General features: G+C 43.8%; 1 protein-coding gene across 2 annotated transcripts in view; it reads left to right on the top strand.

The window, feature by feature from the left end:
- Positions 1-18,481, top strand: part of LOC115124169 (serine/threonine-protein kinase 26-like) — a 48,411-nt gene that overhangs the window by 4,339 nt on the left and 25,591 nt on the right. For both annotated transcript variants that reach the window (XM_065025199.1, XM_065025200.1), the window contains 5 exons: positions 12,616-12,732; positions 12,821-12,934; positions 13,013-13,069; positions 13,138-13,246; positions 17,972-18,129. In XM_065025199.1, the coding sequence (XP_064881271.1) occupies positions 12,616-12,732; positions 12,821-12,934; positions 13,013-13,069; positions 13,138-13,246; positions 17,972-18,129 (555 nt within the window). The remainder of the gene's footprint in view (positions 1-12,615; positions 12,733-12,820; positions 12,935-13,012; positions 13,070-13,137; positions 13,247-17,971; positions 18,130-18,481) is intronic.

The following is an 18,481-nucleotide window of genomic DNA, read 5'->3' as shown; positions in this document are numbered from 1 at the left end:
ATGGGTTAGAGATGATAACACCACTACAGTCTGATGGGTTAGAGATGATAACACCACTACAGTCTGATGGGTTAGAGATGATAACACCACTACAGTCTGATGGGTTAGAGATGATAACACCACTACAGTCTGATGGGTTAGAGATGATGACACCACTACAGTCTGATGGGTTAGAGATGATAACACCACTACAGTCTGATGGGTTAGAGATGATAACACCACTACAGTCTGATGGGTTAGAGATGATAACACCACTACAGTCTGATGGGTTAGAGATGATAACACCACTACAGTCTGATGGGTTAGAGATGATAACACCACTACAGTCTGATGGGTTAGAGATGATAACACCACTACAGTCTGATGGGTTAGAGATGATAACACCACTACAGTCTGATGGGTTAGAGATGATAACACCACTACAGTCTGATGGGTTAGAGATGATAACACCACTACAGTCTGATGGGTTAGAGATGATAACACCACTACAGTCTGATGGGTTAGAGATGATAACACCACTACAGTCTGATGGGTTAGAGATGATAACACCACTACAGTCTGATGGGTTAGAGATGATAACACCACTACAGTCTGATAGGTTAGAGATGATAACACCACTACAGTCTGAAAGGTTAGAGATGATAACACCACTACAGTCTGATGGGTTAGAGATGATAACACCACTACAGTCTGATGGGTTAGAGATGATAACACCACTACAGTCTGATGGGTTAGAGATGATAACACCACTACAGTCTGATGGGTTAGAGATGATAACACCACTACAGTCTGATGGGTTAGAGATGATGACACCACTACAGTCTGATGGGTTAGAGATGATAACACCACTACAGTCTGATGGGTTAGAGATGATAACACCACTACAGTCTGATAGGTTAGAGATGATAACACCACTACAGTCTGATGGGTTAGAGATGATAACACCACTACAGTCTGATGGGTTAGAGATGATAACACCACTACAGTCTGATGGGTTAGAGATGATAACACCACTACAGTCTGAAAGGTTAGAGATGATAACACCACTACAGTCTGATGGGTTAGAGATGATAACACCACTACAGTCTGATGGGTTAGAGATGATAACACCACTACAGTCTGATGGGTTAGAGATGATAACACCACTACAGTCTGATAGGTTAGAGATGATAACACCACTACAGTCTGATGGGTTAGAGAGAGATGATAACACCACTACAGTCTGATGGGGTCGAGAGAGATGATAACACCACTACAGTCTGATAGGTTAGAGATGATAACACCACTACAGTCTGATGGGTTAGAGATGATAACACCACTACAGTCTGATGGGTTAGAGAGAGATGATAACACCACTACAGTCTGAAAGGTTAGAGATGATAACACCACTACAGTCTGATGGGGTAGAGAGAGATGATAACACCACTACAGTCTGATGGGTTGATGAGAGAGATGATAACACCACTACAGTCTGATGGGTTAGAGTCTGAGAGATGATAACACCACTACAGTCTGATAGGTTAGAGATGATAACACCACTACAGTCTGATGGGTTAGAGATGATAACACCACTACAGTCTGATGGGTTAGAGATGATAACACCACTACAGTCTGATGGGTTAGAGATGATAACACCACTACAGTCTGATAGGTTAGAGATGATAACACCACTACAGTCTGATGGGTTAGAGAGAGATGATAACACCACTACAGTCTGATGGGGTCGAGAGAGATGATAACACCACTACAGTCTGATGGGTTAGAGATGATAACACCACTACAGTCTGATGATAGGTTAGAGATGATAACACCACTACAGTCTGATGGGTTAGAGATGATAACACCACTACAGTCTGATGGGTTAGAGATGATAACACCACTACAGTCTGATAGGTTAGAGATGATAACACCACTACAGTCTGATGGGTTAGAGAGAGATGATAACACCACTACAGTCTGATGGGGTCGAGAGAGATGATAACACCACTACAGTCTGATGGGTTAGAGATGATAACACCACTACAGTCTGATGATAGGTTAGAGATGATAACACCACTACAGTCTGATGGGTTAGAGATGATAACACCACTACAGTCTGATGGGTTAGAGATGATAACACCACTACAGTCTGATGATAGGTTAGAGATGATAACACCACTACAGTCTGATGGGTTAGAGATGATAACACCACTACAGTCTGATGGGTTAGAGATGATAACACCACTACAGTCTGAAAGGTTAGAGATGATAACACCACTACAGTCTGATGGGTTAGAGATGATAACACCACTACAGTCTGATGGGTTAGAGATGATAACACCACTACAGTCTGATGGGTTAGAGATGATAACACCACTACAGTCTGAAAGGTTAGAGATGATAACACCACTACAGTCTGATGGGTTAGAGATGATAACACCACTACAGTCTGATGGGTTAGATATGATAACACCACTACAGTCTGATATGTTAGAGAGAGTTGATAACACCACTACAGTCTGATGGGTTAGAGATGATAACACCACTACAGTCTGATGGGTTAGAGAGAGATGATAACATCACTACAGTCTGAAAGGTTAGAGATGATAACACCACTACAGTCTGATGGGGTTAGAGAGATGATAACACCACTACAGTCTGATGGGTTAGAGAGAGATGATAACACCACTACAGTCTGATGGGTTAGAGAGATGATAACACCACTACAGTCTGATGGGTTAGAGATGATAACACCACTACAGTCTGATGGGTTAGAGATGATAACACCACTACAGTCTGATGGGTTAGAGATGATAACACCACTACAGTCTGATGGGTTAGAGATGATAACACCACTACAGTCTGATAGGTTAGAGATGATAACACCACTACAGTCTGATGGGTTAGAGAGAGATGATAACACCACTACAGTCTGATGGGGTCGAGAGAGATGATAACACCACTACAGTCTGATGGGTTAGAGATGATAACACCACTACAGTCTGATGATAGGTTAGAGATGATAACACCACTACAGTCTGATGGGTTAGAGATGATAACACCACTACAGTCTGATGGGTTAGAGATGATAACACCACTACAGTCTGATAGGTTAGAGATGATAACACCACTACAGTCTGATGGGTTAGAGATGATGACACCACTACAGTCTGATGGGTTAGAGATGATAACACCACTACAGTCTGATGGGTTAGAGATGATAACACCACTACAGTCTGATGGGTTAGAGATGATAACACCACTACAGTCTGATGGGTTAGAGATGATAACACCACTACAGTCTGATGGGTTAGAGATGATAACACCACTACAGTCTGATAGGTTAGAGATGATAACACCACTACAGTCTGATGGGTTAGAGAGAGATGATAACACCACTACAGTCTGATGGGGTCGAGAGAGATGATAACACCACTACAGTCTGATAGGTTAGAGATGATAACACCACTACAGTCTGATGGGTTAGAGATGATAACACCACTACAGTCTGATGGGTTAGAGAGAGATGATAACACCACTACAGTCTGAAAGGTTAGAGATGATAACACCACTACAGTCTGATGGGGTCGAGAGAGATGATAACACCACTACAGTCTGATGGGTTAGAGAGAGATGATAACACCACTACAGTCTGATGGGTTAGAGAGAGATGATAACACCACTACAGTCTGATAGGTTAGAGATGATAACACCACTACAGTCTGATGGGTTAGAGATGATAACACCACTACAGTCTGATGGGTTAGAGATGATAACACCACTACAGTCTGATGGGTTAGAGATGATAACACCACTACAGTCTGATAGGTTAGAGATGATAACACCACTACAGTCTGATGGGTTAGAGAGAGATGATAACACCACTACAGTCTGATGGGGTCGAGAGAGATGATAACACCACTACAGTCTGATGGGTTAGAGATGATAACACCACTACAGTCTGATGATAGGTTAGAGATGATAACACCACTACAGTCTGATGGGTTAGAGATGATAACACCACTACAGTCTGATGGGTTAGAGATGATAACACCACTACAGTCTGATAGGTTAGAGATGATAACACCACTACAGTCTGATGGGTTAGAGAGAGATGATAACACCACTACAGTCTGATGGGGTCGAGAGAGATGATAACACCACTACAGTCTGATGGGTTAGAGATGATAACACCACTACAGTCTGATGATAGGTTAGAGATGATAACACCACTACAGTCTGATGGGTTAGAGATGATAACACCACTACAGTCTGATGGGTTAGAGATGATAACACCACTACAGTCTGATGATAGGTTAGAGATGATAACACCACTACAGTCTGATGGGTTAGAGATGATAACACCACTACAGTCTGATGGGTTAGAGATGATAACACCACTACAGTCTGAAAGGTTAGAGATGATAACACCACTACAGTCTGATGGGTTAGAGATGATAACACCACTACAGTCTGATGGGTTAGAGATGATAACACCACTACAGTCTGATGGGTTAGAGATGATAACACCACTACAGTCTGATAGGTTAGAGATGATAACACCACTACAGTCTGATGGGTTAGAGATGATGACACCACTACAGTCTGATGGGTTAGAGATGATAACACCACTACAGTCTGATAGGTTAGAGATGATAACACCACTACAGTCTGATGGGTTAGAGATGATAACACCACTACAGTCTGATGGGTTAGAGAGAGATGATAACACCACTACAGTCTGAAAGGTTAGAGATGATAACACCACTACAGTCTGATGGGGTTAGAGAGATGATAACACCACTACAGTCTGATGGGTTAGAGAGAGATGATAACACCACTACAGTCTGATGGGTTAGAGAGAGATGATAACACCACTACAGTCTGATAGGTTAGAGATGATAACACCACTACAGTCTGATGGGTTAGAGATGATAACACCACTACAGTCTGATGGGTTAGAGATGATAACACCACTACAGTCTGATGGGTTAGAGATGATAACACCACTACAGTCTGATAGGTTAGAGATGATAACACCACTACAGTCTGATGGGTTAGAGAGATGATAACACCACTACAGTCTGATGGGGTCGAGAGAGATGATAACACCACTACAGTCTGATGGGTTAGAGATGATAACACCACTACAGTCTGATGATAGGTTAGAGATGATAACACCACTACAGTCTGATGGGTTAGAGATGATAACACCACTACAGTCTGATGGGTTAGAGATGATAACACCACTACAGTCTGATAGGTTAGAGATGATAACACCACTACAGTCTGATGGGTTAGAGATGATGACACCACTACAGTCTGATGGGTTAGAGATGATAACACCACTACAGTCTGATGGGTTAGAGATGATAACACCACTACAGTCTGATGGGTTAGAGATGATAACACCACTACAGTCTGATGGGTTAGAGATGATAACACCACTACAGTCTGATGGGTTAGAGATGATAACACCACTACAGTCTGATGGGTTAGAGATGATAACACCACTACAGTCTGATAGGTTAGAGATGATAACACCACTACAGTCTGATGGGTTAGAGATGATAACACCACTACAGTCTGATGGGTTAGAGAGAGATGATAACACCACTACAGTCTGAAAGGTTAGAGATGATAACACCACTACAGTCTGATGGGGTCGAGAGAGATGATAACACCACTACAGTCTGATGGGTTAGAGAGAGATGATAACACCACTACAGTCTGATGGGTTAGAGAGAGATGATAACACCACTACAGTCTGATAGGTTAGAGATGATAACACCACTACAGTCTGATGGGTTAGAGATGATAACACCACTACAGTCTGATGGGTTAGAGATGATAACACCACTACAGTCTGATGGGTTAGAGATGATAACACCACTACAGTCTGATAGGTTAGAGATGATAACACCACTACAGTCTGATGGGTTAGAGAGAGATGATAACACCACTACAGTCTGATGGGGTCGAGAGAGATGATAACACCACTACAGTCTGATGGGTTAGAGATGATAACACCACTACAGTCTGATGATAGGTTAGAGATGATAACACCACTACAGTCTGATGGGTTAGAGATGATAACACCACTACAGTCTGATGGGTTAGAGATGATAACACCACTACAGTCTGATGATAGGTTAGAGATGATAACACCACTACAGTCTGATGGGTTAGAGATGATAACACCACTACAGTCTGATGGGTTAGAGATGATAACACCACTACAGTCTGAAAGGTTAGAGATGATAACACCACTACAGTCTGATGGGTTAGAGATGATAACACCACTACAGTCTGATGGGTTAGAGATGATAACACCACTACAGTCTGATGGGTTAGAGATGATAACACCACTACAGTCTGATAGGTTAGAGATGATAAACACCACTACAGTCTGATGGGTTAGAGATGATGACACCACTACAGTCTGATGGGTTAGAGATGATAACACCACTACAGTCTGATGGGTTAGAGATGATAACACCACTACAGTCTGATGGGTTAGAGATGATAACACCACTACAGTCTGATGGGTTAGAGATGATAACACAGTCACTACAGTCTGATGGGTTAGAGATGATAACATCACTACAGTCTGATGGGTTAGAGATGATAACATCACTACAGTCTGATGGGTTAGAGATGATAACATCACTACAGTCTGATGGGTTAGAGATGATAACACCACTACAGTCTGATGGGTTAGAGATGATAACATCACTACAGTCTGATGGGTTAGAGATGATAACACCACTACAGTCTGATGGGTTAGAGATGATAACACCACTACAGTCTGATGGGTTAGAGATGATAACACCACTACAGTCTGATGGGTTAGAGATGATAACATCACTACAGTCTGATGGGTTAGAGATGATAACACCACTACAGTCTGATGGGTTAGAGAGATAATATCACTACAGTCTGATGGGTTAGAGATGATAACACCACTACAGTCTGATGGGTTAGAGATGATAACACCACTACAGTCTGATGGGTTAGAGATGATAACACCACTACAGTCTGATGGGTTAGAGAGAGATGATAACATCACTACAGTCTGATGGGTTAGAGATGATAACACCACTACAGTCTGATGGGTTAGAGATGATAACACCACTACAGTCTGATGGGTTAGAGATGATAACACCACTACAGTCTGATGGGTTAGAGATGATAACATCACTACAGTCTGATGGGTTAGAGATGATAACACCACTACAGTCTGATGGGTTAGAGATGATAACACCACTACAGTCTGATGGGTTAGAGATGATAACACCACTACAGTCTGATGGGTTAGAGATGATAACACCACTACAGTCTGATGGGTTAGAGAGAGATGATAACACCACTACAGTCTGATGGGTTAGAGATGATAACATCACTACAGTCTGATGGGTTAGAGATGATAACACCACTACAGTCTGATGGGTTAGAGAGAGATGATAACACCACTACAGTCTGATGGGTTAGAGATGATAACACCACTACAGTCTGATGGGTTAGAGATGATAACACCACTACAGTCTGATGGGTTAGAGATGATAACACCCACTACAGTCTGATGGGTTAGAGAGAGATGATAACACTTACCACTACAGTCTGATGGGTTAGAGATGATAACACCACTACAGTCTGATGGGTTAGAGATGATAACACCACTACAGTCTGATGGGTTAGAGAGAGATGATAACACCACTACAGTCTGATGGGTTAGAGATGATAACACCACTACAGTCTGATGGGTTAGAGAGAGATGATAACACCACTACAGTCTGATGGGTTAGAGATGATAACATCACTACAGTCTGATGGGTTAGAGAGAGATGATGACACCACTACAGTCTGATGATGGGTTAGAGATGATAACACCACTACAGTCTGATGGGTTAGAGAGAGATGATAACATCACTACAGTCTGATGGGTTAGAGATGATAACACCACTACAGTCTGATGGGTTAGAGAGAGATGATGACACCACTACAGTCTGATGATGGGTTAGAGATGATAACACCACTACAGTCTGATGGGTTAGAGAGAGATGATAACACCACTACAGTCTGATAGGTTAGAGATGATAACATCACTACAGTCTGATGGGTTAGAGATGATAACACCACTACAGTCTGATGGGTTAGAGATGATAACACCACTACAGTCTGATGGGTTAGAGATGATAACACCACTACAGTCTGATGGGTTAGAGATGATAACACCACTACAGTCTGATGATGGGTTAGAGATGATAACACCACTACAGTCTGATGATGGGTTAGAGATGATAACACCACTACAGTCTGATGGGTTAGAGATGATAACATCACTACAGTCTGATGGGTTAGAGATGATAACATCACTACAGTCTGATGGGTTAGAGATGATAACACCACTACAGTCTGATGGGTTAGAGATGATAACACCACTACAGTCTGATGGGTTAGAGATGATAACATCACTACAGTCTGATGGGTTAGAGATGATAACATCACTACAGTCTGATGGGTTAGAGATGATAACATCACTACAGTCTGATGGGTTAGAGATGATAACACCACTACAGTCTGATGGGTTAGAGATGATAACATCACTACAGTCTGATGGGTTAGAGATGATAACACCACTACAGTCTGATGGGTTAGAGATGATAACATCACTACAGTCTGATGGGTTAGAGATGATAACATCACTACAGTCTGATGGGTTAGAGATGATAACACCACTACAGTCTGATGGGTTAGAGATGATAACACCACTACAGTCTGATGGGTTAGAGATGATAACACCACTACAGTCTGATGGGTTAGAGATGATAACACCACTACAGTCTGATGGGTTAGAGATGATAACACCACTACAGTCTGATGGGTTAGAGATGATAACACCACTACAGTCTAGGGAGATGATGGATGGGTTAGAGATGATAACATCACTACAGTCTGATGGGTTAGAGAGATAACATCACTACAGTCTGATGGGTTAGAGATGATAACATCACTACAGTCTGATGGGTTAGAGATGATAACACCACTACAGTCTGATGGGTTAGAGATGATAACACCACTACAGTCTGATGGGTTAGAGAGAGATGATAACACCACTACAGTCTGATGGGTTAGAGATGATAACACCACTACAGTCTGATGGGTTAGAGATGATAACACCACTACAGTCTGATGGGTTAGAGAGAGATGATAACACCACTACAGTCTGATGGGTTAGAGATGATAACACCACTACAGTCTGATGGGTTAGAGATGATAACACCACTACAGTCTGATGGGTTAGAGATGATAACACCACTACAGTCTGATGGGTTAGAGATGATAACACCACTACAGTCTGATGGGTTAGAGATGATAACACCACTACAGTCTGATGGGTTAGAGATGATAACACCACTACAGTCTGATGGGTTAGAGATGATAACACCACTACAGTCTGATGGGTTAGAGATGATAACACCACTACAGTCTGATGGGTTAGAGATGATAACACCACTACAGTCTGATGGGTTAGAGATGATAACACCACTACAGTCTGATGGGTTAGAGATGATAACACCACTACAGTCTGATGGGTTAGAGATGATAACACCACTACAGTCTGATGGGTTAGAGATGATAACACCACTACAGTCTGATAGGTTAGAGATGATAACACCACTACAGTCTGATGGGTTAGAGATGATAACACCACTACAGTCTGATGGGTTAGAGATGATAACACCACTACAGTCTGATGGGTTAGAGATGATAACACCACTACAGTCTGATAGGTTAGAGATGATAACACCACTACAGTCTGATGGGTTAGAGAGAGATGATAACACCACTACAGTCTGATGGGTTAGAGATGATAACACCACTACAGTCTGATGGGTTAGAGATGATAACACCACTACAGTCTGATGGGTTAGAGATGATAACACCACTACAGTCTGATGGGTTAGAGATGATAACACCACTACAGTCTGATGGGTTAGAGATGATAACACCACTACAGTCTGATGGGTTAGAGATGATAACACCACTACAGTCTGATGGGTTAGAGATGATAACACCACTACAGTCTGATGGGTTAGAGAGAGATGATAACACCACTACAGTCTGATGGGTTAGAGATGATAACACCACTACAGTCTGATGGGTTAGAGAGAGATGATAACATCACTACAGTCTGATGGGTTAGAGAGAGATGATAACACCACTACAGTCTGAAAGGTTAGAGATGATAACACCACTACAGTATGATGGGGTCGAGAGAGATGATAACACCACTACAGTCTGATGGGTTAGAGATGATAACACCACTACAGTCTGATGGGTTAGAGATGATAACATCACTACAGTCTGATGGGTTAGAGATGATAACACCACTACAGTCTGATGGGTTAGAGATGATAACACCACTACAGTCTGATGGGTTAGAGATGATAACACCACTACAGTCTGATGGGTTAGAGATGATAACACCACTACAGTCTGATGGGTTAGAGATGATAACACCACTACAGTCTGATGGGTTAGAGATGATAACACCACTACAGTCTGATGGGTTAGAGAGAGATGATAACACCACTACAGTCTGATGGGTTAGAGATGATAACACCACTACAGTCTGATGGGTTAGAGATGATAACACCACTACAGTCTGATGGGTTAGAGATGATAACACCACTACAGTCTGATGGGTTAGAGAGAGATGATAACACCACTACAGTCTGATGGGTTAGAGATGATAACACCACTACAGTCTGATGGGTTAGAGATGATAACACCACTACAGTCTGATGGGTTAGAGAGAGATGATAACATCACTACAGTCTGATGGGTTAGAGATGATAACATCACTACAGTCTGATGGGGTCGAGAGAGATGATAACACCACTACAGTCTGATGGGTTAGAGATGATAACACCACTACAGTCTGATGGGTTAGAGATGATAACACCACTACAGTCTGATGGGTTAGAGATGATAACACCACTACAGTCTGATGGGTTAGAGATGATAACATCACTACAGTCTGTAAATGGGATGATAACACCACTACAGTAGAGATGATAACACCACTACAGTCTGATGGGTTAGAGATGATAACACCACTACAGTCTGATGGGTTAGAGATGATAACACCACTACAGTCTGATGGGTTAGAGATGATAACACACTACAGTCTGATGGGTTAGAGATGATAACACCACTACAGTCTGATGGGTTAGAGATGATGATAACACCACTACAGTCTGATGGGTTAGAGATGATAACACCACTACAGTCTGATGGGTTAGAGATGATAACACCACTACAGTCTGATGGGTTAGAAAGATGTTAGTCTGATGGGAGATGATAACACCACTACAGTCTGATGGGTTAGAGATGATAACACCACTACAGTCTGATGGGTTAGAGATGATAACACCACTACAGTCTGATGGGTTAGAGATGATAACACCACTACAGTCTGATGGGTTAGAGATGATAACACCACTACAGTCTGATGGGTTAGAGATGATAACACCACTACAGTCTGATGGGTTAGAGATGATAACACCACTACAGTCTGATGGGTTAGAGATGATAACACCACTACAGTCTGATGGGTTAGAGATGATAACACCACTACAGTCTGATGGGTTAGAGATGATAACACCACTACAGTCTGATGGGTTAGAGATGATAACACCACTACAGTCTGATGGGTTAGAGATGATAACACCACTACAGTCTGATGGGTTAGAGATGATAACACCACTACAGTCTGATGGGTTAGAGAGAGATGATAACACCACTACAGTCTGATGGGTTAGAGATGATAACACCACTACAGTCTGATGGGTTAGAGATGATAACACCACTACAGTCTGATGGGTTAGAGATGATAACACCACTACAGTCTGATGGGTTAGAGATGATAACACCACTACAGTCTGATGGGTTAGAGATGATAACACCACTACAGTCTGATGGGTTAGAGAGAGATGATAACACCACTACAGTCTGATGGGTTAGAGATGATAACACCACTACAGTCTGATGGGTTAGAGATGATAACACCACTACAGTCTGATGGGTTAGAGATGATAACACCACTACAGTCTGATGGGTTAGAGATGATAACACCACTACAGTCTGATGGGTTAGAGATGATAACACCACTACAGTCTGATGGGTTAGAGATGATAACACCACTACAGTCTGATGGGTTAGAGATGATAACACCACTACAGTCTGATGGGTTAGAGATGATAACACCACTACAGTCTGATGGGTTAGAGATGATAACACCACTACAGTCTGATGGGTTAGAGATGATAACACCACTACAGTCTGATGGGTTAGAGATGATAACACCACTACAGTCTGATGGGTTAGAGATGATAACACCACTACAGTCTGATGGGTTAGAGATGATAACACCACACCACAGTCTGATGGGTTAGAGATGATAACACCACTACAGTCTGATGGGTTAGAGATGATAACACCACTACAGTCTGATGGGTTAGAGATGATAACACCACTACAGTCTGATAGGTTAGAGATGATAACACCACTCCCTCCCCCCTTTCATTTACCTCTCCGCCTCCCTGCTCCTCCCTCTCCCCCATCCCCCAGAGTTCCCAGGTAGACCCCGAGGAACTTTTCACCAAGTTGGAGCGAATCGGTAAAGGATCGTTTGGTGAGGTCTTCAAAGGCATCGATAATCGCACCCAGAGCGTAGTAGCCATTAAGGTAAGAAGCAGTACTAAGACATTATAGGCGTTTCATTTCATTTTGATTGATTGATTTTTTTATGTCTGAAATATTTTGCTTCTTTAAGACTATAGATCTGGAAGAGGCCGAAGATGATATTGAAGATATACAACAAGAGATCACCGTACTGAGTCAATGTGACAGTCCTTATGTCACCAAGTACTATGGGTCATACCTAAAGGTGAGGATAGGAACACACACACACACACACACACACACACACACACACTGCAGCTATAACTCTCTGTCTGTCTCTTAGGGCAGTAAACTATGGATCATCATGGAGTATCTAGGAGGGGGCTCAGCTCTAGACCTGGTAAGTGTGTGTATGTGTGGTGGTTCATTTCATGAAAGTGTGTGTGTGTGAGATGTGTGTGTGTTCAGTTGCGTGCAGGTCCGTTTGATGAGTGCCAGATTGCCACCATGCTGAGGGAGATTCTGAAGGGTCTGGATTACCTTCACTCGGAGAAGAAGATACACAGAGATATTAAAGGTATGAGGAGTTAACCAGTAGCACCATAAACCAGTGGTTAACCAGTAGCACCATAAACCAGTGGTTAACCAGTAGTTAACCAGGAGCACATTAAACCAGTAGTTAACCAGTAGTTAACCCGTAGCACAGTAAACCAGTAGTAAACCAGTAGTTAACCAGGAGCATAGTAAACCAGTAGTTAACCAGTAGTTAACCAGTAGCACAGTAAACTAGTAGTTAACCAGTAGCATAGTATCCCAGTAGTTAACAGTAGCATAGTAAACCAGTAGTTAACCATTTGCATTGTAAACCAGTAGTTAACCAGTAGCATAGTAAACCAGTAGTTAACCATTTGCATTGTAAACCAGTAGTTAACCAGTAGCATAGTAAACCAGTAGTTAACCAGTAGCACAGTAAACCAGTAGTTAACCAGTAGCAGAGTAAACCAGTAGTTAACCAGGTGCATAGTAAACCAGTAGTTAACCAGTAGTTAACCAGTAGCATAGTAAACCAGTAGTTAACCAGTAGCACAGTAAACCAGTAGTTAACCAGTAGCAGAGTAAACCAGTACTTAACCAGTTGCATAGTAAACCAGTAGTTAATCAGTAGTTAACCAGTAGCATAGTAAACCAGTAGTTAACCAGTAGCAGAGTAAACCAGTAGTAAACCAGTAGCATAGTAACCCAGTAGTTAACCAGTAGCATAGTAAACCAGTAGTTAACCAGTAGCATAGTAAACCAGTAGTTAACCAGTAGCATAGTAAACCAGTTTCCGGGTTAAGCGAGCAGTGTGTCAAGAAGCAGTGTGGCTTGGGAGGGTTGTGTGGTAGACCAGTACGACAGCATGTCCCAGTTCCCGCCAATATCCAGCAACTTCACACAGCCATGGAAGAGGAGTTGGGACAACATTCCACAGGCCACAATCAAACAGCCTGATCAACTCTATGTGAAGTGGTGGTCACACCAGATACTGACTGGTGTTCTGATCCACACCAGATACTGACTGGTTTTATGATCCACACCAGATACTGACTGGTGTTCTGATCCACACCAGATACTGACTGGTTTTCTGATCCACACCAGATACTGACTGGTTTTATGATCCACACCAGATACTGACTGGTGTTCTGATCCACACCAGATACTGACTGGTGTTCTGATCCACACCAGATACTGACTGGTGTTCTGATCCACACCAGATACTGACTGGTGTTCTGATCCACACCAGATACTGACTGGTTTTATGATCCACACCAGATACAGACTGGTTTTCTGATCCACACCAGATACAGACTGGTTTTCTGATCCACACCAGATACTGACTGGTGTTCTGATCCACACCAGATACTGACTGGTGTTCTGATCCACACCAGATACTGACTGGTGTTCTGATCCACACCAGATACTGACTGGTTTTATGATCCACACCAGATACAGACTGGTTTTCTGATCCACACCAGATACAGACTGGTTTTCTGATCCACACCAGATACTGACTGGTGTTCTGATCCACACCAGATACTGACTGGTTTTCTGATCCACACCAGATACAGACTGGTGTTCTGATCCACACCAGATACAGACTGGTGTTCTGATCCACACCAGATACAGACTGGTGTTCTGATCCACACCAGATACTGACTGGTGTTCTGATCCACACCAGATACTGACTGGTGTTCTGATCCACACCAGATACTGACTGGTGTTCTGATCCACACCAGATACTGACTGGTTTTCTGATCCACACCAGATACTGACTGGTTTTCTGATCCACACCAGATACTGACTGGTTTTCTGATCCACACCAGATACAGACTGGTTTTCTGATCCACACCAGATACAGACTGGTGTTCTGATCCACACCAGATACAGACTGGTGTTCTGATCCACACCAGATACAGACTGGTGTTCTGATCCACACCAGATACTGACTGGTGTTCTGATCCACACCAGATACTGACTGGTTTTATGATCCACACCAGATACAGACTGGTGTTCTGATCCACACCAGATACTGACTGGTGTTCTGATCCACACCAGATACTGACTGGTGTTCTGATCCACACCAGATACTGACTGGTGTTCTGATCCACACCAGATACTGACTGGTGTTCTGATCCACACCAGATACTGACTGGTTTTATGATCCACACCAGATACAGACTGGTTTTCTGATCCACACCAGATACAGACTGGTTTTCTGATCCACACCAGATACTGACTGGTGTTCTGATCCACACCAGATACTGACTGGTTTTCTGATCCACACCAGATACAGACTGGTGTTCTGATCCACACCAGATACAGACTGGTGTTCTGATCCACACCAGATACAGACTGGTGTTCTGATCCACACCAGATACTGACTGGTTTTCTGATCCACACCAGATACAGACTGGTGTTCTGATCCACACCAGATACAGACTGGTTTTATGATCCACACCAGATACAGACTGGTGTTCTGATCCACACCAGATACAGACTGGTGTTCTGATCCACACCAGATACTGACTGGTTTTCTGATCCACACCAGATACTGACTGGTGTTCTGATCCACACCAGATACTGACTGGTGTTCTGATCCACACCAGATACAGACTGGTTTTCTGATCCACACCAGATACTGACTGGTGTTCTGATCCACACCAGATACTGACTGGTTTTCTGATCCACACCAGATACTGACTGGTTTTCTGATCCACACCAGATACTGACTGGTGTTCTGATCCACACCAGATACTGACTGGTTTTCTGATCCACACCAGATACTGACTGGTGTTCTGATCCACACCAGATACTGACTGGTTTTCTGATCCACACCAGATACTGACTGGTGTTCTGATCCACACCAGATACTGACTGGTGTTCTGATCCACACCAGATACTGACTGGTGTTCTGATCCACACCAGATACTGACTGGTGTTCTGATCCACACCAGATACTGACTGGTGTTCTGATCCACACCAGATACTGACTGGTGTTCTGATCCACACCAGATACTGACTGGTGTTCTGATCCACACCAGATACTGACTGGACTGATCCACACCAGATACTGACTGGTGTTCTGATCCACACCAGATACAGACTGGTGTTCTGATCCACACCAGATACTGACTGGTGTTCTGATCCACGCCAGATACTGACTGGTGTTCTGATCCACACCAGATACAGACTGGTGTTCTGATCCACACCAGATACAGACTGGTGTTCTGATCCACACCAGATACTGACTGGTGTTCTGATCCACACCAGATACTGACTGGTGTTCTGATCCACACCAGATACTGACTGGTGTTCTGATCCACACCAGATACTGACTGGTTTTCTGATCCACACCAGATACTGACTGGTGTTCTGATCCACACCAGATACAGACTGGTGTTCTGATCCACACCAGATACTGACTGGTGTTCTGATCCACACCAGATACTGACTGGTGTTCTGATCCACACCAGATACTGACTGGTGTTCTGATCCACACCAGATACTGACTGGTGTTCTGATCCACACCAGATACTGACTGGTGTTCTGATCCACACCAGATACTGCCTGGTGTTCTGATCCACACCAGATACTGACTGGTGTTCTGATCCACACCAGATACTGACTGGTGTTCTGATCCACACCAGATACTGACTGGTGTTCTGATCCACACCAGATACAGACTGGTGTTCTGATCCACACCAGATACTGACTGGTGTTCTGATCCACACCAGATACTGACTGGTGTTCTGATCCACACCAGATACTGACTGGTGTTCTGATCCACACCAGATACTGACTGGTGTTCTGATCCACACCAGATACTGACTGGTGTTCTGATCCACACAGATACAGACTGGTGTTCAGATACTGACTGGTGTTCTGATCCACACCAGATACTGACTGGTGTTCTGATCCACACCAGATACTGACTGGTGTTCTGATCCACACCAGATACAGACTGGTGTTCTGATCCACACCAGATACAGACTGGTGTTCTGATCCACACCAGATACAGACTGGTGTTCTGATCCACACCAGATACTGACTGGTGTTCTGATCCACACCAGATACTGACTGGTGTTCTGATCCACACCAGATACTGACTGGTGTTCTGATCCACACCCCTACTTTTTATTTTTTAAAGGTATCTGTGATCAACAGATGTTTATCAGTATTCCCAGTCATGTGAAATCCACAGATTAGGGAACAATTTAATTAATTGAATGATTTTCATTATATGAACTGTAACTCAGTAAAATATTAGAAATGGTTTTATATTTATGTTCAGTATTACTCACACTACAAAAGTGAAATGTCTCCCGTCTCTCTCCTCTCCCCTCTCTCTCCTCTCCCCTCTCTCTCCTCTCCCCTCTCTCTCTCCTCTACCCTCCTCCCCTCTCCCCTCTCTCTCTCCTCTCCCCTCCTCCCCTCTCCCCTCTCTCTCTCCCTACCCCCTCTCTCCCCTCTCTCTCCCCTCTCCTCCTCCCTCTCCCCTCTCTCTCCTCTCCCCCTCTCCTCCTCTCCCCTCTCTCTCCTCTCCCTCTCTCTCCCCTCCCTCCTCCCTCTCCCCTCTCTCTCCTCTCCCCCCCTCTCCTCTCCCCTCCTCTCTCTCTCTCTCCTCCTCTCTCCTCTCTCCCTCTCTCCCCCTCTCTCTCCTCTCTCTCTCCTCTCTCCCTCTCTCTCCTCTCCCCCTCTCTCTCCTCTCTCTCCTCTCCCCCTCTCTCTCCTCTCCCCTCTCTCTCCTCTCCCCTCTCTGAAGCTGCCAACATCCTCCTCTCTGAGCAGGGGGAGGTGAAGCTAGCAGACTTTGGAGTGGCTGGACAGCTGACCGACACCCAGATGAAGAGAGAGACATTTGTAGGCACACCGTTCTGGATGGCACCTGAAGTCATACAACAGTCTTCTTATGATCACAAGGTAGAGAGAGACATTTGTAGGCACCGTTCATGTTGTATTAGGTTGGTTTCGTGTCGGGAAGGGTGTTTGACTGTCTAGGAGGGTGGGGTGGTTGACTGTATAGGAGGGTGGGGTGGTTGACTGTCTAAGAGGGTGGTGTGGTTGACTGTCTAGGAGGGTGGTGTGGTTGACTGTCTAGGAGGGTGGCGTGGTTGACTGTCTAGGAGGGTGGTGTGGTTGACTGTCTAGGAGGGTGGTGTGGTTGACTGTCTAGGAGGGAGGGTGGTGTGGTTGACTGTCTAGGAGGGTGGTGTGGTTGACTGTCTAGGAGGGGGGGTGGTTGACTGTCTAGGAGGGAGGGTGGGGTGGTTGA

Source organism: Oncorhynchus nerka, linkage group LG12, assembly GCF_034236695.1.
Source record: "Oncorhynchus nerka isolate Pitt River linkage group LG12, Oner_Uvic_2.0, whole genome shotgun sequence".
NCBI classification, from domain to species: Eukaryota; Metazoa; Chordata; class Actinopteri; order Salmoniformes; family Salmonidae; genus Oncorhynchus; species Oncorhynchus nerka.
This window is presented reverse-complemented; position numbering and strand designations above follow the sequence as displayed.